The 24,567-nt window shown below is 41.4% G+C and overlaps 1 protein-coding gene across 2 annotated transcripts; it reads left to right on the top strand.

The window, feature by feature from the left end:
* The first annotated feature begins 1,322 nt into the window (after nucleotides 1-1,322).
* LOC127185928 (hypoxia-inducible lipid droplet-associated protein-like) lies at nucleotides 1,323-18,891 on the top strand. 2 transcript variants are annotated; one of them, XR_007830221.1, is made up of 3 exons: nucleotides 1,323-1,408; nucleotides 13,466-13,669; nucleotides 18,679-18,891. XR_007830221.1 is itself a non-coding variant. In XM_051142559.1 (2 exons), the coding sequence occupies exon 2, from the start codon at nucleotides 13,638-13,640 to the stop codon at nucleotides 13,830-13,832; it is 195 nt and encodes a 64-aa protein (XP_050998516.1). In that variant the 5' UTR covers nucleotides 1,323-1,408; nucleotides 13,466-13,637; the 3' UTR covers nucleotides 13,833-14,081. The 2 variants fall into 2 exon arrangements, 1 of the variants encoding a protein (XP_050998516.1); XM_051142559.1 differs by lacking the exon at nucleotides 18,679-18,891 and having other exon boundaries at nucleotides 13,466-14,081.
* Nucleotides 18,892-24,567: the final 5,676 nt, after the last annotated feature.

The raw sequence follows: 24,567 nt of genomic DNA, 5'->3' as shown, positions 1-24,567 counted from the left end.
CAACCTTTGGGAAATGGTGTAAAGGATGTGCTGTTTGGAGCCACAGTACTTCCCTGGAGGCCATGAGAAGAGAGGTAGAAATATATAGAGACTGATATGGTGAAAGAGGGTGAACCTCTCCCTCAAATTTAATTTGGAGACTGTGCTGGATAGTTTTATGGCAACTTGACACAAGCTAAAGTCATCTGAAAGGGGAGAAGCTTAATTAAGAAAATGTAGAGAGAGCCACTGTCAGAAGTTCTAATGGTAGCAGGTCTTAAGGTAGCTTACAGCAAGGATCCAATTACAACATCACCATAGGCCAGCTATAGAGTATTCCAGAAGCAAAGTATAGATCACAGGATTCAATGATGAATGTCAATTACAGTGAACTCTCTCCCAAAGGGAAAGAAAATGCCTCCATAAGATTGGGCTATTCACAGGCCCGCAGGACAGTTTAAAATTTTTTTATTTAATTAATTTATTCAGATTACAACTCAATTGTTATCCCATCACCTGTATCCTCCCATTCCTCCCTCTCTCGCTTTCACTCTATTCCCCTCCCCTAGGTCTAAGACTGAGGGGGACCTCCTCCCCCACTATATGGTCACATGCTATGAAGTCTCATCTTGGTAGCCTGCTTATTTTTTCTTTGAGTGCCATCAGGCCTCCCCATCAAGGAGAGGTGGTCCAAATATGGGGCACCAGAGTTCATGTCAGAGTCAGTCCCTGCTCTCCACACAACTGTGGAGAATAGGACATTTTAAAAAATTAGTGATTGGTGCAGGAGGACCCAGGCCATGGTGGGTGGTGCCATCCCTGGGCTGGTGGTCCTGGGCTCTATGAGAAAGTAAGCCGAAAAAGCCATGGGGACCAAGCCAGTAAGCAGCACCCCTCCATGGCCTCTGCATCAGTTCCTGCATCAAGGTTCCTGCCCTGCTTGAGTTCCTGTCCTGGCTTCCTTCAATGTGGAAGTTTAAGAAAAATAAACCCTTTCCTTCCCAAGTTTCTTTCATCATGGTGTCTCGTAATAGCAATAGAAGCCCTAACTAAGGCAGAGTTCATGAAGATGATCTCATGTGTATACTAAGGAAATATGAAAATGATTATTTAGACAGAATTTTGTAAAGAAGCCAGCAAGGCCTCCCAAGTTGGTCTAAAAATTTGTCTTGAGAGAGTAAAGAAAGGAGATAAGCTTGGAATTTTAATTGTGAGTCTCTCTCTCTCTCTCTCTCTCTCTCTCTCTCTCTCTCTCTCTCTCTCTCTCTCTCTCTGTGTGTGTGTGTGTGTGTGTGTGTTTGAGTCTTGGTATGTTCCTTATGTAAAGTGAATGTTTCTGTGTTTTGGGACTTCTATAGATACCAAAAGAGGAAGCATTAAACCTTTCCTATCATCTTGACCAAATGAAGAGTACAATGAGACTGCAGAGGTGAGTGAGTCTTTTTTAAAAATATGTATTGTGTGTGTGTGTGTGTGTGTGTGTGTGTGTGTGTGTGTGTGTGTGTGTGAGAGAGAGAGAGAGAGAGAGAGAGAGAGAGAGAGAGAGAGAGAGAGAGAGAGAGAGAGAGACTGTGTGTATATGTGTCTGTGCATCACATACATGCAGTGCCCAAGCAGGCTAGAGGAATAGATCTCTTGAAACAGAAGTTAGAGATTATTGTCCTCTGCCATATGTGTTCTGAGATCTGAACCCAGTCCTCTGCAAGAACAGCTTGAGCTCCTAACTCTAGCCCCACAGGGGTGAGTCTTAAAAAACTATTATCAGTCAAACAAAAAATGAAGTCATCGGGCGGGGGTTCCAGTTCAGTAATAAAGTGCTCAGCATACAAGACCTTGGCTTCAATTCCTATGCACACCCTGCCCCTCAAGAGTAAGACTTTTTATTACAATTCACCTCTCATATTTCTGGCTGATGATGAACATGCACCATGCTTCATTTAGTTGAATTTATATTTGTTTAAATGAGGCATTGTGGCACTCTTTGAGGCCTGAAGACTGTAGCTTATAAATAAGGTGAAAATGCTACTGAATGTTTTGTTCAAGAGCCCAATATCAAGTGCCTTGGTCACTGTCAGTAAAGGGGATAAGAACTGTCTTGATGGAGACTTGCATTTTGATTTCAATATATGCTATACATAAGGTATGGGGGGCATTGGCTGACACTCTATCCGAAATATGAGCCTGTAAGGCAATAGACTGTCAGTGTTCTTTAAATCAAAATGAGGAACTGTGGGAAGGGCATTATTGTCACTGGAGAGACCAGAGAGCCAGATCACTGGCAGTGGTCCAAGAGTCTGAAAAAATGCTGCGGATAATTCTGTTATTTTGTGTCCCCACCATCAATCAATCAAATAGACAGGCAGACGCAACAACAACCAACAAACCAAAACTCCACAATGCAAAGATGTTTGTATGAGGTTTGAACAACTGAATTGACCCTTGGGTCCTTTTCTTATTAGAGATAGCTTAATGTTTTTATGTTGTTGCTCTAATTGCTAGTCTATCACTATGTAGCTCAAGTTGACTTTAAACTTGCAATTTTCTTGGCTTAGCTTCCTGAGTGTTAAAATCACTTGTGTATGCTGCTGTGCTTAGCATTTGATGTTTCTTTAAGACATATGACCGAACAGTCTCAGGGTAAAACTTTGCCCCTCATCCTAACATTGGTCACACTTTACACTAGGAGAGAGGTGATTCATTCTGAGATACACAGGTAGGTCTAGGCCCAAACACACAATCTAAGTTTATTTTAAGGAGGTATCCAATCCAATACTGGTATCCTAATCACTTATTAGCAACAAAAACCTCTGATTTAGGTCAGTTAAATCTATAACAGAGTTTCCGTAGAGGCCAGCCAACATAGCACCAGCTAGAAAGCAGCAGCAGCTCCAAGTACACGCTGACTCTTCAGGCATTGGTCAGTTAGCAACTCAAAGCAAGATAAAAGAGCATCTGGGTATGGTGGGCATCATCTTTGCATCCTTCTCACAGTACTAATTTTAGACAGGAAAAGACATCCCCACCAAAAATTGCTTTTCATGTCAAGACTGGTGATATTGCACATATATCAAGTTAATGGGGACATTTTATGACTGATTTGCCCAATGAGGCTGTCTTAGTGTTCCATTGCTGTGAACAGACACCATGAACACAGCAATTCTTATAAAGGAAAGCACTTAACTGGGGCTCACTTACAGTTTCAGAGGTTTAGTCCATTATCATCATGGTGGGAAACGTGGTGGCACGCAGGCAGACACGGTGCTGGAGAGGAAGCTGAGAGTTCTACATCTGGATCCACAGGCAGGAGGAAAAGACAGAGACACACTGGGCCTGGCATGAGCATTTGAAATCTCCAAGCCTGCACCCAGTGACACACTTTGTCCAACAATGTCACATCTACTCCAAGAAGGCCACATCTCCTAATAGTGCCAGTCCCTATGAGCCTATGGGGGACCATTTTCATTCAAACCACTACAGAGGCTTTCTAGGACCACCAGGTCAGGCATCCCAAGATTAGTGAAGTGAGTAAGGAAAGGAGACTTGAGTGAGTTTTTAATGGTTGTTAGGAGGTATGCTGAAGGGAAGGGGTTCTGAGTAGAAGGGGACTACATACTTTGAAGCCATGTCAGGTCCCAAATGGAGAAGGAGAATCCAAACTTTCTGATGAACTTGCTGTGATGCAAAGCATAGATGGGAAGAACTCTCAGAAGTCAGACACTGAACAATGCAATCAGCTTCTCTATTGTTACAGACTGGTAATGATGCTATGGACGAATAAAAGAGCTTGAGTCCTTGACAAGGTTATTCAACCCCTAAAGTGACCATCTCCTGGCGCTAAAGAACTCAAATGTCTTTATGGTTGAGGATGTTTTGGGATAAGCTTTTTATTCCTTAGATCCAAAAGAATTCCAAACTGAGAATGTCAAAGGAATTATCACCATGTTTAATATAGTCAGCGAACAGAGAGTGGTTGAGTCTAAGTAACTCTATTGTGGTTCAGTATAAATAGACCTATCAGTGTAATTCATAACAAAATGAATTAAAGGGTGATATATTATGGTAGTATTGACAACACACTTTAAAAGCTTTCATAAAATCTACCAAAGCTTTCATAAAATCTACCAAGTAGGGAGGATACAAGGGATGGGATAACAATTGAGATGTAATATGAATAAATTAATAAAAAATAAAAAATCTACCAAATACTCCGAATAAAAATACAAAGTAGAAGTAGGAAGTAGCTACTTATCTAAGATGATAGAAATGCTATTATCCTGATTTATTCATTGTGCAATGTGTACATGCACCAAATCATCACTGTACCTGATAAATATGGGCAAATATCATGTTTCAGTCAAAAAAGGAAAATCAGATTTTTAAAAGTTAAAAAGAAAGAAAACAAATATTCTAGAGTGAAACTAAAATACTTTCAAGATGATCAGGAAAGCTGTTATGATTATAATTCCACATATTCTTTCAGAGTCCAATAACTACAGTTAAGGAAGACAATGATACAGCAAAATAAACACTGAAAGAAGAGTTTTGACTTTTTTGATGTAAATGTGCTCTGAGAAAATTCAAGAGACAGTAATAAATACCAGTAGAATTAATGAAAATGTCAAGACTGAAGGATACAAGATAAACACAGGAGATTTTCTCTGTAGCAGGAATAAATTGGGATATATAGGAATGGTTAAACTATTTCACTCACTAAACTGACTTAAATTATAAAGTACTTCACATGACAGATTCATAGTTTGTGTCTTGGCTGTGTTGGTGTGGTATGTCAACTTGATACATGCTAGAGTTATCTAGGAAGGGGAAGCCTCAACAGAGAAGATGCCTCCATCAGATTGCCTGCAGGCAACTCTGTGGGACATTTTCTTGTTTAATGATTGATGTGGGAGGGCCCATTGTAGGTGGTGCCATCCTTGGGCAGGTGGTCCTGGGTTCTATAAGAAAGGAGGCTGGTATACCTATGATAGGTAGGGTCTAGCTTGAGGAAGTAGATCTCTGCTGGGTGGGTCATCACCTTCTTTATAACAAGGATCGGCTTCCTGTTCTCTCTGCCGCTTGGCATGCCAAGCTGTGAGCGAACAGCTGCCCAAAGATATTCCTTCTCTGCCTCCATAGATTATATACACCCTCCTAAACTTTCCTTCTTTACTTTGCTTCCAATCAGGTGCTAATTTAAAGCAACAAGAAAAGTAACTAATGCATCCTTCTTTTGGATTGTCAACATTCGAAAACCAAACCAAACAAAAAGAAAACTTCCACTTCAATGGGAATGAGAGTTTATTCAAGAGGCAAGTATGAGTGACCATGGCTCAGGAACACAATTAGGTTACTCTAATGTGTTAAAAATTTGATGAGGCTTTTATAGTAACCAGAATCATTTGTCTTTGGATTTGAAACATCCCAACCTCTTCACATTATTGAAGCTGGAATTAGGTAATCAGCCTTGCAGAAGGTCCAGTGGAAGGTACTGTTCTTCTTTTTTTTTTTTTAATCTTTTTTCCTCTTTAAAAATTACTTTTCTTTTTTTACATATAGATTTATATAATTACACATATATACAATAAACTACCTACAGCAAGAAGAACCCATGACACAATCAGGAATTATATTAATGTTACATTCTTAGTGATTTGGCTACTTGTATTTGGCAAACTTGAAGAAAATATCTTTCCTATCTTGATGAGTCTAAAATTCTGAATGTAAATCAATATCTATCATATCTCATCTCTATCAACCTAAAAACATCTATCTAGACCTAAAAACATATTAACCCCTAAACAACTAAGATTGACTGTAAAACTAAATGATCTGGTCTTCAACTCCTTCAGAGACTTGAAAAGGTATAACCTTGATTACCTGAGTATGCCGTGAATGCAGGTTAGTAGCTTTCCAAATGAGAAGACAACAGAGACAGTTTGCTACCTGAATAGTCACCCAAAACTCTCTATAACATTGGAGCATCTTCTTCAGCCTTCTGGCCTAGTATATCTGACAGACATATTTGTGAGGCAGAGATTATTGAGGACTTCCTTACCTTGTCTTGGCAGATTTTGGCCATTGACTCTGCCTGCATCCAAGCTTGCCCATTTTTAGGCAGAATTTTATCTGTTGCCAAAATGAGGACATTTTGCTCAGTGGCTTGCTTGCCACATTTGATGCCATCTCCATAGGGAAGTTCATTGATGCTCATCATCCTCTTTGAGGTAGGCTGGGTGTTGCCAGGAGTTAACCTGTCTCATTGTCAGTGAATCTTTAAAATACTAAAAACATCTTTAAATGCCAGATTCTGTAGGTCTCTGAGGTTTTTGAAGACATTATCTAACTATTTTACCTTATCTATTTATAGAATCATACATATATGTATATATATATTTCACTTAGGATGTATATTCTTGTGATAAAAATAGATTAGTAATTTATATGACCATGACTTGATCAACTAACAATTAACTTGTGTAACTTATTTATCCTAAATAGCCTGCAACAACACTTTCAAAGTATTGGAAATAAACCTAGCATTATAATTGAGTTGTATGGTTACAATACCTCATATTAGAATATAAATGAACACACACACACACACACACAAACACACACACACGTGTGTGTGTGTGAAGAATAATCTTACATTTGAATTCGATACCAATATATCAAAATTAAACTTATTTTTTGCATCAATATACAAATTCTATACCAGTGAATTAAAAATTATCTTTAAAAATAATCTTGTGAGAAACAATTAAGACCTTAAGTTAAGGAGTAGATTCAATAATCTACTTATTGTCCTATCATCTCTATATATTTCTATATTCCCCCTTCTTTCTTTTCAACCCCTATCTCCAAACCTAAGAAAGAAAGATAAAGGAAAAAAGAGACATACCTGAGTCCAATCTCTCTTTCTCTCTGACTAAGACCAATAATAACTCATAACCAACTCCCAATGAAAATAACCCTCTATAGCCCAAGAAAGCAACCAAAACCCTGTCCAACTCTCCTTAAGGGAAATGCAAGGTGCTGTTCTTTTCAGGAGCTTTTGCTAACAGACTCCTCACCTCTGAGCCAGGGGTGTGAGTTTATCTGACTCAAAATGTCTTGGTGTACATAAGATACTGATACCATCAAGATCAGAAGAAAAAAAAGAGAGAGAATGGTTTCAGAGTTCAGTCCACCTTCAGGGGGTACCAACGTGCATTTGTAGGTTACAGCGATCTTGTCATGTCTGTCTTCAGCTTATCTTCCTAACTATTTGCATGTTGGACTGTGAAACTCCATCATCAGGCACATATGCCAGCATTTGAGAGACGGATTATCCAGCTGACACAATTGTGTAAAGTAAAAAGTGTCTGTTACACATGTTTTAAAACATTATACACAGGTGGACCTGGTGGTAGATGAATGTAATCCCAGCACTCAGGAGGCTGAGGCAGGAAGATCATGAGTTCCAAAGGAGCCTGAGCTACATAGTGAGATCCTGTCTCAAAAACTATGCACACACCTACACATTCACATATACAGAGAGAGACAGAAAGACAGAGATAAGAGAGAGAAAGAGTGGTTCTGCTACTCAGACTGAGGCCTAACTTACACACATAAAAACAAGCTCTTTATTTTTAGTCTAGGTGGAGAAAGAGGCTGATAGTGAGGAATAAGGATGAATAAGAACATAAACCCCTACCCAGATCTGACCAACGGTCAGAACATTCTCCACAGTTGAGTGGAGAGTGGGATATGACTTTCTCACACACTCTGGTGCCCCATATTTGACCATGTCCCCTGGAGGGGGAGACCTGGTGGCACTCAGAGGAAGGACAGCAGGTCACCGAGAAGAGACTTGATACCTTATGAGAATATATAGGGGGACGTAATCCCCCTCAGGAACAGTCATAGGGGAGGGGAATAATGGGAAAATGGGAGGGAGGGAGGAATGGGAGGATACAAGGGATGGGATAAACATTGAGATGTAACAAGAATAAATTAAGAAAAAAGTAAAAGGACATACATGTACAGAGATGCCATAATAGAGCCTATTATCTTGTGTGGTGGTTTGAATAGGAATGGCCCCATAGGCTCATATATTTGAATGCTTGGCCATCAGGGAGTAGCACCACTTGAGTAGGTTTAACAGGTGTGGTCTTGGTGGAGGAAATGTGTCACTGGGGATGGGTTTTGGAGTTTCCAAAGTTCAAGCCAGGCTCACTGGCTCTCTTTTCCTGCTGCTTTCTGAATCAGGTATAGAACTCTCAGTTACCATGTTTGCCTGCATGCCACCATGCTCCCCACTATGAGGATAATTGATTAAACCTCTGAAACTGTGGCTGGAGAGATGGCTCAGAGGTTAAGTGCACTGACTGCTCCTCCAGAGGTCCTGAGTTCAATTCCCAGCAACCACATGGTGGCTCACAACCATCTATAATGTGATCTGGTGCCCCTTTCTGGCCTGTAGGTGTACATGCAGGCAGGACACTGTATACATAATAAATAAATCTAAAACCAAAAAACAACAGCAACAAAAACTTCTGAAATGGTAAGCAAGCCCCAATTAAATGTTTTCTTTTTATAAGAGTTGCCATGGTCATGACATTTTTCAAAGCAATGAAGCACTGGCTAAGACACTTTGCACATACTAACTTAGAAAAGAAATAAAATGAGGTCGACTTCCAGTATTTATCAAGTTGTTATGCTATAAGCTGAATTCAGTCTCTAACAAGGGAAAATAGTTTTACATGGACAAAATATATAAAATACTGATTTTTTCTATTTATATAGAAAGTACATATAGTAATATATATATATATATATATATATATAAGGTCATATATATTAAATTATAAGTAATAAAGGATAGTTTTGGGGCAGATGAGCTGTGGAATTGGTGGAACCAGCCTGGAGCAAGAGTGAGTTCAAGACATGTCCAAACCCCAAAATCTCATCTTGAGGCGAGCAGGAGGAAGGATCACGCCCTCTCTGTTCTGGGCCTCCATGCACTGGCTCATGTAGGCTTGCAAGCCCCACCTCTGCTACCCCTGAGGCAGTCACATAGCCTGGTGAACAGGTTTCAGGCTAAAACTTCTTATTTCCTTATAAAGACATGTCCAGCTAGTACCTGGAATTCCTCTCCCTACAAATGAAGCATTCCCAGCACCTCAGCACCAGCCAATGATGAACATTCACCACCCCAAGCCCCTACCCACTTCACCTAAGGTTTATTCAGACCTTATCCCTCTGAATAAAGAAGAGCTGTTTCTCAAAGATGGCTCCTGCCCTCCACTATGGCAAACTGAGATCCTGCTAGCCCACCTGCCCAGAGAAGGCTCACTCCTTCAAGTCCAGCATCTGTGCACAATGGTGTCTGGATGCCCTGAGGGAAGAAGTGAAGCCCAGACTCACAGATAGGAAATATATGAGTTGAGCCTCATGTTTTTGATACCTATTGTCTAGACCATGGATCAGAGAGGAGGAACCCAAATAAAAGCTGGAAAGTGCCACAAATTTAGGAGGAGGGTAGAGAATCTGCAGCAAGCACAGTGAGTAGGTTTTTGCCAGGTGTAGCATGAAATGAAAATCATGTATATGTAGAAGGAACTCCAGGGACTTGCAGAGGATGCCCTTGATTACTGATGGTTCTCTATGGTACTTATGGATCCAGACACTTGAGGAAAATTCTCAAGGCTAAGGAATTAGCTACACAGAATGGGTAGAAACCCAGATATGGAAATAGTATCTATTATTTTCAGCCAGACTGCTAAAACCTTACAGTCCATGAAAAGAGGGAGAGAGAGAGAGAAGAGAAGAGAAGAGAAGAGAAGAGAAGAGAAGATTGAAGAAGGCCTTGTCCAAGTACTGGACAATAGACTATACAGTAATTTGTTGTTATCCTTAGCCATAGGAGTCAAACTCCTGGTCTCACACATGATAGCTAGACAAGTATTCCACCACTGAGCTAGCATCTTTGAGATGTTTCTGCTAAGTTGCCCTTGCTGACCCCAAATTTACAACCCTCCTGCCTCAGTCTCCCAAATAGTCAGGATTACAGGTGTGTACTATCATGCCCAATCGAAGGGTACTGTTTACTCATCTGAAAGACCTTTAAAGAATGAAGCTAAAGGATTCCACCAGTTCCATGGAATTAGCTGTCTTAAAAACAAAGTTCGCCAGGTGGTGGTGGCGCATGCTTTTAATCCCAGCACTTGGGAGGCAGAGGCAGGCAGATCACTGTGAGTTTGAGGCCAGCCTGGTCTACAAAGTGAGTCCAGAACAATCAAGGCTACACAGAGAAATCCTGTTTTGAAAAATCAACCCCCCAGGAACCCCCCCCCCCGCAAATCCCCAAAGTTCAAGAATATCTATAATGTCCTAAAATTGAAATGTGATATTATTGGGCATCTAGTTAAAATTATTGTGCATAAACCTAAAGCAAAACAAAACAAAAACTCAAACAAACCATGAGGTAATGTATCTATCTGTCAAAGCCAACCCTAAAGATAACCACACTAAAATACAGAGACTGATGCACCAACCAAGGACCATGCATGGTGAGGACCTAGACCCCCTGCTCAGATGTAGTAGATAGGCAGCACAGTCTCCTTGTGGGCCCCATAATATGGGGAGTAGGGCCTACTACTGACATGGACTCTTCCCCTCCCCAATGTTGATCATTTCCCTCTAGTGGGGCAGCCTTGCCAGGCCACAGAGGAAAAGGATACAGGCAGTCCAGATGAGACATGATAGGCTGAGGTCAGATGTTAGGGGGGAAGGGCTCCTCCTTTCTGAGGACGAAGGGAGGGAGGGAGAGGGTATGAGGGGGAAGAGAGGGATTGGGAGACGACGAGGGAGGGGGCTACAATCAGGATATAAAGTGAACAAATTAAAAATACAAAGCAAGTCCAGGACAGCCAAGACTACATGAAGTCTCAGCATTTGGGATGCTGAGGTGGAAGGATTATTTGGGCTCAGGAGTTCAAGACAACAAAGTGATAGACCCTGTCTTAGGAAAAAAAAGGGGCGAAGCCAAGTGTGGTTGCACACCTGTCATCCTAGCATTTGAGAGGCTGAAGTAGGACGGTTGCCATGAGTTTAAGGGCAGTTTGGATGAACTACACAGTGAGTTCTAGGCTGGCCTGGACTAAATATGAGATTCTATTTCAGAACAACAGAAAGGAAAGAAAGAAAGAACGAAAGAAAGAAAAGTAAAAATGAACAAAGGATTAAATAGACATTTTCCCTGACCCGACCTGTGGGGTTCGACTAAAACTCGGGAGGGAGGTCACCTGTTGAAAAATGCAAGACACAAAGAAGGAGAGCAAGTTTGATTGATCAAACTCTCAAATTTTATTAGTCAGGCAGCAGCTTTTATAAGTCAGAAGGCAGGGAAGCACAATGTTATATCAACCCAGCTGCAGGCTTTTTTCAAAACACAGGGAATTCCAGGCAGGGTCATAATGTCCTGCCACACAGGGTATCTGGCTCCCTCTTTGTCTAGTCTAACTGCTAAGCCATAACAGAGTTCCTCCATCTCTATCTGTCTTTAATCTAACTGCTGACCCACAACAGGGTCAGCTAGTTTCTGGTGAAAGGCAAGTTCTAGGAAAAACAGAGACTTAAAGGTACAGGCTCTGACAAGATGGCTGAACATTGGCCATATGGTCTATTGTCCCCAACACTTCCCAAAGACGATATTGCTATAAGTAATATTGTCAACTTGACAGGTCCTAGAATTACTTAAAAGACAAGCTCTCTGAACACATCTTTGAGCCAGTTACCTGGATTAGGTTAAGCAAGGTGGGAAGACTCATTTTAACGGTGGATGGCATTATTCCGTGGGCTAAGAGCCTGGGCTGAATTATAAAGGAGAAAAGGAGCTAAGAATGAGCATTTATCTCCTGCTTCCTGTTTATGGATGCAGTTGATGAGTTGTCTCAAGCCCTGCTGCCAAGCTCCATCCCATAATGGGCTATACTTCAAACTGCAAGCCAAAACAAACCCTTTTGTCCTTAAGTTGCTTTTATCTGGCATTTTGTCACAGCAGTGAAACAAATATCCGATATGGATGTTATAAGTATTCAACAGACAAATGAAAATGTCCTCAACACCACTAATTATCACAAAGACTGAAGCACTAAGAAAAGAGGGACCTAGGCCCCCTACACACATACAGCAGATGTGCATCTTGTACTTCTTATGGATTCCTTAATGATGGGAGTAGGGGTTGTCTCTGACTCTGTTGCCTGCTGCAACTTGCTGTATCAGTGTGGGTTGGTACACATGGGGAGCTCCCCTTCTCTGAGTAGAGTAGGAGGGGGGATAGGAGAAGGGAATGTGAGGATGGGAATAGGAGGGGAGGAGGGAGGTGGGCTTCGGTTAAAGAAAAAACATTAAAAAGAAACAAATTATAAGGAATATAAATATAAAGAAATAAAAATTAAAAACACAACAAGTAGCCAGGTTGTCGTGGTACACACCTTTAATCCTAGTACTTGGGAGGCAGAGGGAGGAGTCTCTGTGAGTTCAAGGTCAGCCTGGTCTACAGAGTGAGTTCCAGGACAGCCACAGCTTCACAGAGAAACCCTGTCTTGAAAGCACACACACACACACACACACACACACACACACACACACACACACGCCACAGCAAGTTAGCTCTTCACACCTACTGTCACAAAAACAAAGTGACAAGTGATGGTCAGTATGTAAATAAGGGTAACTTTGTAGTTGGCGTGACTCTAAAATGAAGGAATAGTAAGATGCTCTTGAGAATGTGCCTGTTCATGTTATAAACATTTACAATAGCCACAACCCGAATGTCCCTTGACAGATGTGGTATACAAAGACAGATAAAGTGTGGTGAAAACATACAATGAAATACTATTTAGTTTTATAAGAAAGGAAACTCTGCAGCTGGGGAGACAAGTCAAGTGCTGGCCATGTATACATGAAGATCTGAGTTTGATGCCCAGAACCCATGTGAAAGGTTGGGCTTGGTGGTGTGTGCTTAAAATCCTAGCACTGGAGATGTGGACACAAGCATATTCCTAGGGCTCAATGCGCAACCAGCCTAGCCTAATTTGCAAGCCGTGAGTTCTTTTTCCCCTCATTTATTTATTTGTTTATTTATTTATTTATTTAATCACTTTACAGCCTAATCCCAGCCCTCTCTCTCCTTTTCTCCCAGTCCCACCCTCATGTCCCCTCCCCCATTTCCCCTCTCCTTCTCAGAGAAGGGGAGGTCTCCCCTAGGGGTACCAACCCACCCTGGCACCTCAAGTCATAGCAGCACTAAGAGAATCCTCTCCCACTGGGGCCTGACAAGGCAGCTTAGCTAGGGGAAAGGGATCCAAAGGCAGGCAAGAGAGCCAGAGACAGCCCCTGCTCCTAGTGTTACTGGACCCAAATATTGAGGTTCTAGTGAGAGACCTTGTATCAACAATTAATGTGGGTTTTTTATTTTTGGTTACTACTTATTTGTATCCAGATCAATGCCTGTGTGGAGCTTCCATGTTGCAACTTCGCTGACCTTCCTCCTGACCCTTGCACGACCTGCCGTGACAGCGAGTAGCCAGTAGCCTGCTCCTGACTCTTCCTCCTGAGGCTGTGGAAGCAGAAGGTAGCTCTACTTTCCTGCAGCGGAGCTGGGCATCGCAGCCATGAAGTCTATGCTGATCATCTATCTGCTGGGGTTTGTGTTGACCTTGCTGTCCGTCTTCGTCAGACTGATGGAGGCACTGTGGGGCTCATCGGAGATCCCACTGTCTGGAAGCTCTGAGATCCCGAGAGGTCCACTAGCCATCACAGAACCTCCCAAGGGCCCTCCAGACGGCCCGTCTAGAGGAAAGCAATAAAACCTCCCTCTGGGCGTCAGCCATACTGTGGTACACTAATGTCAGCACGGCCAATCACGTACTCCATTTTCTAATAGGCAGCATCAGTGTCTCCAAAGAACTGTTACCAGGCCTGGTAGGGTCTTTTGGGATGTTCCTTACCCTGGAAAAGTGCCTGCTTAGCATAGAGGTATAGGTGGGTTGTCTGTGACTGCCGGACAGAGTTATCTCACTCTCCTGCCCATTGCTTCCTCTGCAGCATGGCTCTGAGATGGAAATGTATTTGCCATTAAGTCTCTTCCTTAGAGCTGGTTGGGGGGGAGAGAGAGAGAGAGAGAGAGAGAGAGAGAGAGAGAGAGAGAGAGAGAGAGAGAGAGAGAGAGAGAGAGAGAGAGAGAGAGAGAGAGAGGGAGATCAAATGCCCAGGTCTCAGTCCCAGCTATACATCAAGTGTGCATGCATTTGTTTATAATGTTTAAAGAAGGCTGTGGTATGATCAGGCCTGCTCAGCATATAGGTGTTGCAGCCACTGTGTGGCATAAGTTAACTTTTAAAATGCAATAAGTATGAATATATGTATATATATTTAAAAAATGAGGTGGGTCTAGAGAGATGGTTTAGGAGATAAATGATTGTCACCAAGTATGAGGTCTTCAGTTTGATCCCCAGTACCTTCATATGGTGGGTGGGCATGGTGGCCTGCATGCAATCCCCAATCCCAGTGCTTGAAAGGTAGAAAGGGGGCTGGAGAGATGGCTCAGAGGTTAAGAGCACTGCCTGCTCTTCCAAAGGTCCTGAGTTCAATTCCCAGCAACCACATGGTGGCTCACAACCATCTATAATGAGATCAAATGTTCTCTTCTTGTGTGCAGGCGTGCATACAGGCAGAATACTGTATACATAATAAATAAAAAAAATCTTTAAAAAAAAAAAGAAAGGTAGAGAGAAAGAGGATCCCTGGAGCAAGCCACTTAGCTAGAACAGTCATACCATTGGGCTCTGGGTTCAATTGAGGGGCCTTGCCTAAATGAATGAGGCAAGTAGCAATCAGGAAAGACTTCTGATGTGTGCGCACATGTGCACACACACACTCTCAAGAGTATCATATACATACATACATACGTACATACATACGTACATACATACACACACAACAAAAATGTGGCAATTGAGGAAGATACCCAATGTCAACCTCTGGTCTCTGCACTCATTGGCGCACACACACATACCTGTATACATACAAACATGTATACACACAGCACTCATACGCACACATGTGTATACACACCACACACACACACACACGCACACCTGCATGCACACCCGCACACACACAGACACAGAAACACTGACATATGCTCTAATATGGATAAACCCTGAGGATATGAAGATAACTGAAATAAGCCAGTCACAAAAGGCAAGTGTTATATGATTCCACTTATGTAGGATGTCCAAGTAGTCAAATGTACTACAATTGAAAATAGCATGGCTGATACCAGAGCTTGGGAGGAGGGGGAGTTGTAAATGCATATAGGATTTAAAGTCAGCAAGATTTAAATGAAAGGAAAAGGACCATCAACATGAGAGGGGCCTGAAGGGAGGGGAAGCATTAAAGAAAGATAACATGGAAGGGGATGGAAGAAGTAAAGGAAATGAAGGATATAATTATATTTTAATTAAAAACATATTTTTTAAAATTTCCAGAGAAGTGGAGCCAAGGCTATACAGAAAAACCGTATCTCAAAAACAAAACAAACAAACAAACAAACTAAAAAAACAAAAACAAAACAAAAAACCAAGAACCAAACCAACCAAGCAAACAAACAAAAAAACCCCAGAGCTATATTTAACAATATGAATACACTATAGCCACTGAATTACATATTTAAAATGGACAAGGTTGACAAGTTTTATGTGTTTGTAAAAGCTTTTTGAAATAAAGTCTTATTCTGTAACCCAGGCTGGTCTGGAACTCACTATGTAGCCCAGGATAGCCTCAAACACATGGCAGTTCTGTGCTTCAGCTTCCTGAATGAGTGCTGGGATTGCAGGTGTTAGCTACCACACATGACTTACATGAGATTTTTATTATAGTGGAAACATAACCTGAACCACCAGGAGTATGCAAATACATTTTTCCACAACAATGCTCATTTGTAAAAGAGAGCGGCAACAAGCCTAATACACAATTTAAGAAAAGGTTAAATAAATTCTAATGTATTCCTATTCCAAAATGTTATACAAAAGTTATAATGCATAAAACTGTAGCTTGTTAAAGCAAACGTAATAGTGTAGTGTTATGTTTATAACATGCAGTAGAAAAAATGTATGGAAATGGCACAAAGATGAAAGTGTATGTTTGAATGTTCCTGTGATGTTTTGTTTTCTGTTGCTATGGCAAAATATCCAAGGCTGGTTACTTTATTTAAAAAAAAAGATATTTGTTATCTTACAGTTCTGGAGATTCAAAAGCCAAGTGCCAGCATCTGTTTGGCTCTGGTGAAGGCCTCCAGGAAGATGATATCACAACAGTGAGAATTCACATGAGAGATCACATGGTGAGACAAGAAGCAAGATACAGCCAAATGTCCTTTATGCCAGGAAACTCTCTTCACATAAACCTTTATGAAACACACTTAAACAATACCCCAAACATAGCACCTCCCACACTATTTGTTAACTGGTATAGTATATAGTATAGTATAAAATACGGCACAGATAAGTTAAAGTATATATTATGACCCCTAAAGCAATATTGTTTTTGTCAGGGTTCTATTGCTGTGAAGAGACACCATGACCACAGCATCTCTTATAAAGGAAAACATTTAATTAGGGCTGGTTTACAGGTTCAGAGGTTTAGTCATCATCACGGCGGGAAGCATGGCAGCACACAGGCAGACACGGTTCTGGAGAAGGAGCTGAGAGTTTTACATCTGGATCCACAGGCAGCAGGAAGATCTGAGAGACAGAGGGCATGCCTAGAGTTTCTGAGACCTCAAAGCCGTGATGCCAAGGCAGCAGAAAGAGATTGTGTGTCACAATGGGCATAGCTTGAGCGTCTGAAACCTCAAAGCCCGCCTCCACAGTGACACATTTCCTCTAACAAGGCCACACCTTCTAATAGTGCCACTGACTACGGCCAAACATTCAAACACATGAGTGGGTGGGGGCCAAACGTATTCAAATTACCACAGATATCTTATAAAAAAGATACTATGGCTTAAAAACACATAAAAGGAAAAAGGTGGAATTATTTAAAAATGAGTTTGTAAGGCAGCAGGATGGCTTAGCAGGTAAAGATGCTTCTCTACCAAGCCTCACAACCTGATTTTAATCCTCTAGCCCTACACAGTAGGGAAAACTTTTGCAAGTTGTCTTCTGAGCATCACACACACACACACACACACACACACACACACACACACACACACACACATTTTATTTAGACTATCTGGGAGGTTGCTCTACAGAACTTCTGAGAGGTGTCTTTATGAGGAGAAACTTAGAAGAGGAAAGATAACAGTAAATTGAAACTAATTATTGCCAGGTGGAAACGGAACTCAGTGTTAGAGCACCGTGGGTGAGGCTGTGAGCTCTGTTCCCAGAACTGCAAACCAAAACTGAAAGAAATAGTTCTTGTGTTGGCTAATCATGGTTGTCAACTGGACTCCAACCAGAGTCCACTAAAATCTAAGTACTTGGAGGTACCTGTGAGGGGAGATTGATTGGATCACTTCAGGTGAGAAGACACACCCCAAATCTGGAACATTTCACGTGGAAAACCTGGGCCTAAATCTGGGCTGCACATTTTGATGGCAGTCCACATAAAAGGGCACGGATGAAGGAAGCTGTTACTTTTTGTCTGCTTTCCCTCACTCTCACTACAAAGTGTATCCATACTGTTGCCAAGGCATCCCTTCACTGGTGTTAGAGGCTTCTTCCAGGTTCCAATGTAAACTGGGTCTCTAGGAATTCCCTAGTTCTCTGACAGCAGATTAGGAATACTGTGGCATCTAGTTTCCTGGAGAGGACAGCTGCTGATTCTTGGCCTTTCCATCAGGAGACAGTGATTGTTAGACTGCCCAGACCACAGCCCATAAGCCACTCTCACAATTCCCATTCATTCTACCAGTTCTGTTCCTTTAGAGAACCCTAACTAATATGGTTTTCTTTTCTATAAATCCATTATAAACTTTCTTTACTTTTGGTTACCCCATTGGCTGATTCAGTGGCCCATTTACTCACTGGTTTGATCTTGGTCTTTCCCCTAGAGAGGCCTGATTCTATATTATCATGTCCTGCTTAATAGATCACCGTACCCACCCATTTGTAGTCAGAATTTACAAGGTGGCACGGGTTATAGAGTTCAAGGCCAGCCTGGGATATGTAGCCAATGCCTGTACCAAACAATAAAATGGCTAGACGTGGTTGTACACAATTGTAATGCCAACACTTTGGAGGCAGAAGCAGAAATAACGAAAGTCTGAGGCTTGTCTGGACTACATTGCAAGATCTTGTCCAAAAAAATAAAATTGAATGGTTATCATAGGCGATTTCTCAGCCAGTTTCTCTTTATTGTGGGAGAGTTGCATGAATCAGGTTCTTATCTATATCCCTCATTCCAAGGAGACATTGAACTACGTATCTTAGCCTTGTTAGTATATAGCTCCAGGCATAACACCACTTATCTGCATTCTAGAATTGGCTTCTCCATAGTAGAGTAACCTATGAGCAGGAGTGACCTGAGCCCTATGTTTTGGTATCACCCTATGGGATTAATGATGTGTGTGTGTGGGGGGGATGGGCAGACATTCTGTGTTTGCTTATGCCATCTATGTAAGTAATAAACTGTGTTTATCCACTTCAGCTTGTTGTCACTTTACTGGCCAAATCTCTGACAGAGTGACCAGCCAGCCTTGCAGCTGTTTCTACTCAGAGACTTCTTAAGCTCCTGAAAATTCTTCCCTGTTCCACTGTATAACAGCATCACTTCTACCACCTCTTGACAGTCATGGACAATGGAGGAAGTTCTGATGGAGACATTTCTTGCCTCAGCTCCCTGGGTGCAAGGATATCAGAATGTGTAAGTGCTAGGCACAACTTGCAGTTTGTATGAATGTTCTTTGTTCCATTGGTTAGAACGGTAATATCAGGCCATTGCTCCCCAGGGAACATTTGGCAATATCTTAGAGACATGTTTTGGGGGGTGATATTGGTGTTTGAACCCAGAGATTCATGAAAATTAGGTAAGTGTTCTACCAGTGAAGCACAGACCTTGTATCTGGAGACATTTTTGCTCATCACAATTAGGAGGGTTGTGTAGTGGAGCCTAGTAGATAGAAGTCCCAGGTAGCTGCCAAAGTCACAAAAATTTCAGCCCAAGTAGCAATAGCTGCAAGATAAAGAAAACCTTAGGCTGAAGTAAGCTCACTCACGTCCAGGACATTAGCCTTAGAATGTCTTCCGAACACGAAGTCCCTTGATGTGTCACCAGTAGTGATGGTAAATGTGGCTCTTTCATGCTTATGCTCCTTTGTTTTGGAACTCGTGTATTCTTTCTGAGGACATGCACGATATAAAATTTTTGACTTAATGAATGTACTGTATTCTAAAGAATGAGACACTATATTGACAGTTGTTGATGCTTTAGTTGTCCTTCAAAAGACAAGTTGGCTATTCTGTGCATGTGTGCATGAGAGCATGCACACACACCACATACACATTCTCATGCGCACACACAACACCAACTTTCATAGTGGTAGTATGTGGTATGGACTCTGGAGAGCTCATCAGCACAGGCTAATTCTTGTCTCTTCTTTGCTATATGGGAAATCCTTTGGGCTAATTTAACTTTAAGTGATATTACATACCAACTGATCATATACTCTGTTAAGAATTCAGATAATAGCTCACTGGCTCATGCTTAAGAAAGACAAAATATATCATGCTTTTTGCTGTAAAAACATACTTCTGGTACACCTAGAATGTAAGTAGCACATGGTGGACAGTCTGTCACTGTCTTAGTTAGGGTTTTATTACTGTGAAGAGACACTATGACCACAACAACTCCTTTTTTCTCTTTCATTTAAATAATTTATTCAGATAACTCTTTTTCAAGACAGGGTTTCTCTGTGTAGCCCTGGATGTCCTGGACCTGACTTTGTAGACCAGGCTGGCTTCAAACTCACAGAGATCTGGCTGCCTCTGCCTCACCAGTGCTGGGATTACAGGTGTGCGCCACCACTGCCCAGACCATGGCAGCTCTTATAAAGGAAAATGTTTAACTGGGGCTGGCTTACAGTTCAGAGGTTTAGTTTTATTATCATCATGGTGGGAACCATAGCAACATACAGGCAGACATGGTGCTGGAGAGGAAGCTGAGAGTTCTACATATGGATTGGCAGGTAGCAGGAAAAAAACACTGGGCCTGACTTGAGCATCTGAAACCTCAAAGCCCACATCTAAAGTGATACACTTCCTCCAACAAGGCAACACCTTGTAATAGTGCCACCACTTATTGGCATATGGACACCATTTTCATTCAAACTGCCACAGTAACCAAATGATCAGTAACAGTGCCACTAAAGGAAGGCATATTGGCCTTACTTGCTGGTAGTTTAGAAATTCAAACGTATCAGTAACTAAGACTGGGCAAGTATAAGTCCATTCTGTTAGCCCCATATTTACTCCCCAAAGAGATGTCGCCCAATTTTAATTGTATTGCAAAGTTATAGTATTCAAAACAGTATCACATTAGCATAAGAGCATACACAAAGACCAGTGGAGTAGAATGAAGGATTTAGAAACAAAGTCATGGACTTGTCCCATTAATTTAAAATTTTATTTTATTTATTTTAGTGTTTTAACATTTATTTTTATTTTATATCGCTGATTGTTTTTTTTTCTTATGTATGTCTATGTGCCACATGTGTGCCTAGTACCCATGATGGTCAGAAGCCGATGTTGGACACAGGAAACTGGAGCTATACACAGTAGTGAGCCCCTATGTGGGTACTGACAATTGAACCTGCATCTTTGGCAAGAGCAAGTGCTTTTGCCCACTAAAGCCATCTCTCCAGCAAATAATTATTTGTTGCTGTTATATAGAAGGGCAACTGATGTTTTTGTAAATTAATGTTTAATCACTCTGTCTTGATGAAGTTGTTCATTTAACTCCACAACCTTCTAGTGTGCTCTTTAGGATTTTTATCAGGTAGAAGACTGAAAGAGGGAAAAGGTATCATCCTCATCCTGTTCCTTACTTATAAGTATCCTATTCCTTCTTGCTTCCTCCTCCTCTTCTTTTATGGTGTTGAGGATTAGGTTAAGCAAATGCTGTATCACCAAGCTACAATTCCTGACTTCATACTTATTTTTGATAGGCATCAACTCAGTTTTCATATTTAAGTAAACTGCCTTATGAAAAAAGGTTAATGTATATTTATGTATTTTCTTTGGTAAAGACAAACAGAACCCATCAAGGTCTTCCCTCATCATCTTCATCTTCCACATTCTTCTCTCTCACTCCATCCCTCCTTCCTTCTTTCCTTCCTTCTTCCCCCACTCTCTCTTTCTGGATCAAAAAGGATTGAGACAATGATTGTTAGGTAAAAAGATTGTTGGAGACTTTACTGTAAACATTTCAAAACATTTTAGTTGGAAAGTTCAGATATAAACAAACACAAGGTGGTGTGGGGTTTGACAAGACCCTGATGAAATGTAGTACACATCCATCCTACATGCCATTTCTATCCACTCCCCCCTTGTTTCAGTTTTCCTCAGGGAGATCATTTTTTCACAAAACTTCTAATTCAGGCAGTTTGAGTGCCATTGAGAGCAAGTCATCAGGCACAAGATTCAAGCATGGCAGTCAGAGAAATTTCTTAGGGTGTCCATAGGGCCAGCTTCAAGGATTGGAACCAATTTGAGGCAAGGGGGGACTTCGAGGTTTTTGTTTTGGTTTTTAGTTTTTAGAGACAGGGTTTCTCTGTGTAGTCCTGGATATCCTGGACTCACTTTGAAGACCAGGCTGGCCTCAAACTCCCAGAGATCTTCCTCCTAGAGTGCTGGGAGTAAAGGTGTGCACCACTGTGCCTGGCTAAAGCATTTTTTTTGAAACAGGGTTTCTCTATGTAGCCTTGACTGTTCTGGACTTGCTTTGTAGACCAGGCTGGCCTCAAACTCACAGAGATCTGCCTGCCTCTGTGTCCTTTTGTAGACCAGGCTGGCCTCAAGCTCACAGGGATCTGCCTGCCTCTGTGTCCCTGAGCACCACCATGCCCAGCTCAAGATACTTTAAATAGAAAATTTAAAAAATTTATCATGCTTGGCTTTTATTATGTTGAGACACATTCTTTTCTTTTCTTTTCTTTTCTTTTCTTTCTTTCTTTCTTTCTTTGAGGCAAGGTCTCACTGTGTCACTCTGTAACAAATTAAATTGTTTTAATTATTTTTATGGCTAGAATAAAAACTAATAGTCCTCATCATGGCATCTTCTGTATGTATTATTGCACTTTATTCTCATTCATTCATTCTCTTCTATTATTTCTTGTTATTGTGTGTTGGATGCTGACTTGATATTCTGTTACTTTTATCAAAAATGTTTTTCAGTTTTAAGAATTTTCTGGTAGAGAATTTAGGACCTTTTAAGTATATCAGCATGTTATCTGCAAATAAGGATAATTTAGCTTCTTCTTGCCCTGGCTATATGGTTTTTTCTTTCTCCTATCTTGCTGGTCTATCTAAGACCATCAGCACCGAATTGAACAAGTGGATGTAATGGAAACCCTTGTTTTGTTCCAAGTGTTAGAGTAAATGCTCCCAGTTACCCTCCATTTTAGATTTATCATGTATAGCCTTTCTTATATCAAGGTATGTCTTTTCTTCCTTCCTTCTTTCTTTCTTTCTTTCCTCTTTCCTTTTTTTCTTTCTTTTTCATTTTCATTCTTTCTTCCTTTTTTTGAGACAAGGTTTCACTGTGTAGCTCTGTGTAGCACTGGCTGTCCTGGAACTTACTATGTAGACTCACAGAGATCTGCTTGCCTCTGCCTCCGAGTGCTAGGATTAAACGTATGTGCCATTACACCCAGCTACTAATTAATTTCTTCTGTGTGTGGGAGTGTTTTTTCTTTTGTTGTTGTTGTTTTGTTTTTGTTTTTGCCATCTTCACACCAGAAGAGAGCATCGGATCTCATGGGACTAGAGCTATAGATGGTTGTGAGCCACTACATGAGTGCTGAGAATTGAACTCAGGACTTCTGGAAAAGCAGCCAGTGCTCTTAACTACTGACACATCTCTCCAGTCCCAAGACATGTTTCTTTTTCTTTTTTAAAATTAAGTTTGTTTATTTTTAATTTATTCACTTTACATCCCAATTGTAGTCTCCTCTCAGTCCCTCCCTCCCTCCGTCTTTCCCTCCCTCCCTTCCCTAGTCCTCAGAAAGAGGAAGCCCTCCTCCCCTACCATCTGACTCCAGCCTATCAAGTCTCATCAGGACTGCCTGCATCCTCTTCCTCTGTGGCCACCTCATGAAGGGGAAGTGATCAATGAGTGGACAACAGGGTCCATTGTCAGAGGCAATCCCTACTCCCTATATTATGGGACTCATATGGAGACTGTGCTGTCTATTGACTACATCTGAGCAGGGAGGGGGTCTAGGTCTTCTCCATGCGTGGTCTTTGGTTGGTGCATCAGTCTCTGTAGGTACCCCTGGACCTAGATTTGTTGGCTCTGTTCTCCTTGTGGAGCTGTCCCCTTCAGGTCCTTCTGTCTCCCAACTCTTCCCTAAGTCATCCTGTGTTCTGCATCAAAGTTTGGCTGTGAGTCTCAGCATCTGCTTCAATCTCCTGCTGGGTGCAGTCTTTCAGAGGACCTCTATGGTAAGCTCCCATCCTGTTCCTTCTCTTCAACCGCTTCCGGTTGCCTTCCTGAATGAGGATTTATTATCCACCCTAGGGTTCTCCTTGTTATTTAGCCTCTTTAGGTCTATGGATTGTAATGTGGTTGTCCTGTATTATGTGACTAACATCTGGTAATAAGTGAGTATATGCCATGCATGCCTTTCTGGGTCTGGGTTAACTCATTCAGGATGTTTTCTATTTCCATCCATTTGCCTGAAAATTCAAGATTGCCTTGTTTTTAGTATCTGAATAGTATTCCATTGTGTAAATGTACCATGGTTTCTTTACCCATTCTTCGCTTGAGGGACATCTAGATTGTTTCCAGATTCTGCCTATTATGAATAAAGCTGCTATGAACATAGTTAAGCAAATGTCCTTGTATTGTGGAACATCTTTTTGGTATATGCCCAGGAGTGGTATAGCTGGGTCTTGAGGTAGCACTATTCCCAATTTTTGTACAAAGCACCAGATTGATTTCCAAAGTCATTGTACATGTTTATACTCCCACCAGCAATGGAGGAGTGTTCCCTTTTCTCCACATCCTCACCAGCATGTGCTGTCACTTGAGTTTTTGATCTTAGCAATTCTCAGAGTTGTTTTGATTTGCATTTCCCTGATGACTAAGGATTGAACATTTCTTTAGGTGTTTCTCAGCCATTTGATATTCCTCTGTTGAGAATTCTCTGTTTAGCTCTGTACCCTATTTTTCTAATGGATAATTTGGTTTGGTGGTGTTTACTTCTTGAGTTCTTTATATATTTTGGATACGAGTCCTTTGTCAGATGTAGGGTTAGTGAAGATCTTTTTCCAGTCAGTAGGCTGTCATTTTTCTCTTTTGGCAGTGTCCTTTGCCTTA

The sequence above is a fragment of the Acomys russatus genome, chromosome X, assembly GCF_903995435.1.
Source record: "Acomys russatus chromosome X, mAcoRus1.1, whole genome shotgun sequence".
Lineage (NCBI taxonomy): Eukaryota > Metazoa > Chordata > Mammalia > Rodentia > Muridae > Acomys > Acomys russatus.
This window is presented reverse-complemented; position numbering and strand designations above follow the sequence as displayed.

What these genes read in the sequence shown, in the direction of transcription:
- LOC127185928 (XM_051142559.1), top strand. Translation starts at nt 13,638, where the DNA reads ATGAAGTCTATGCTGATCATCTATCTGCTGGGGTTTGTGTTGACCTTG.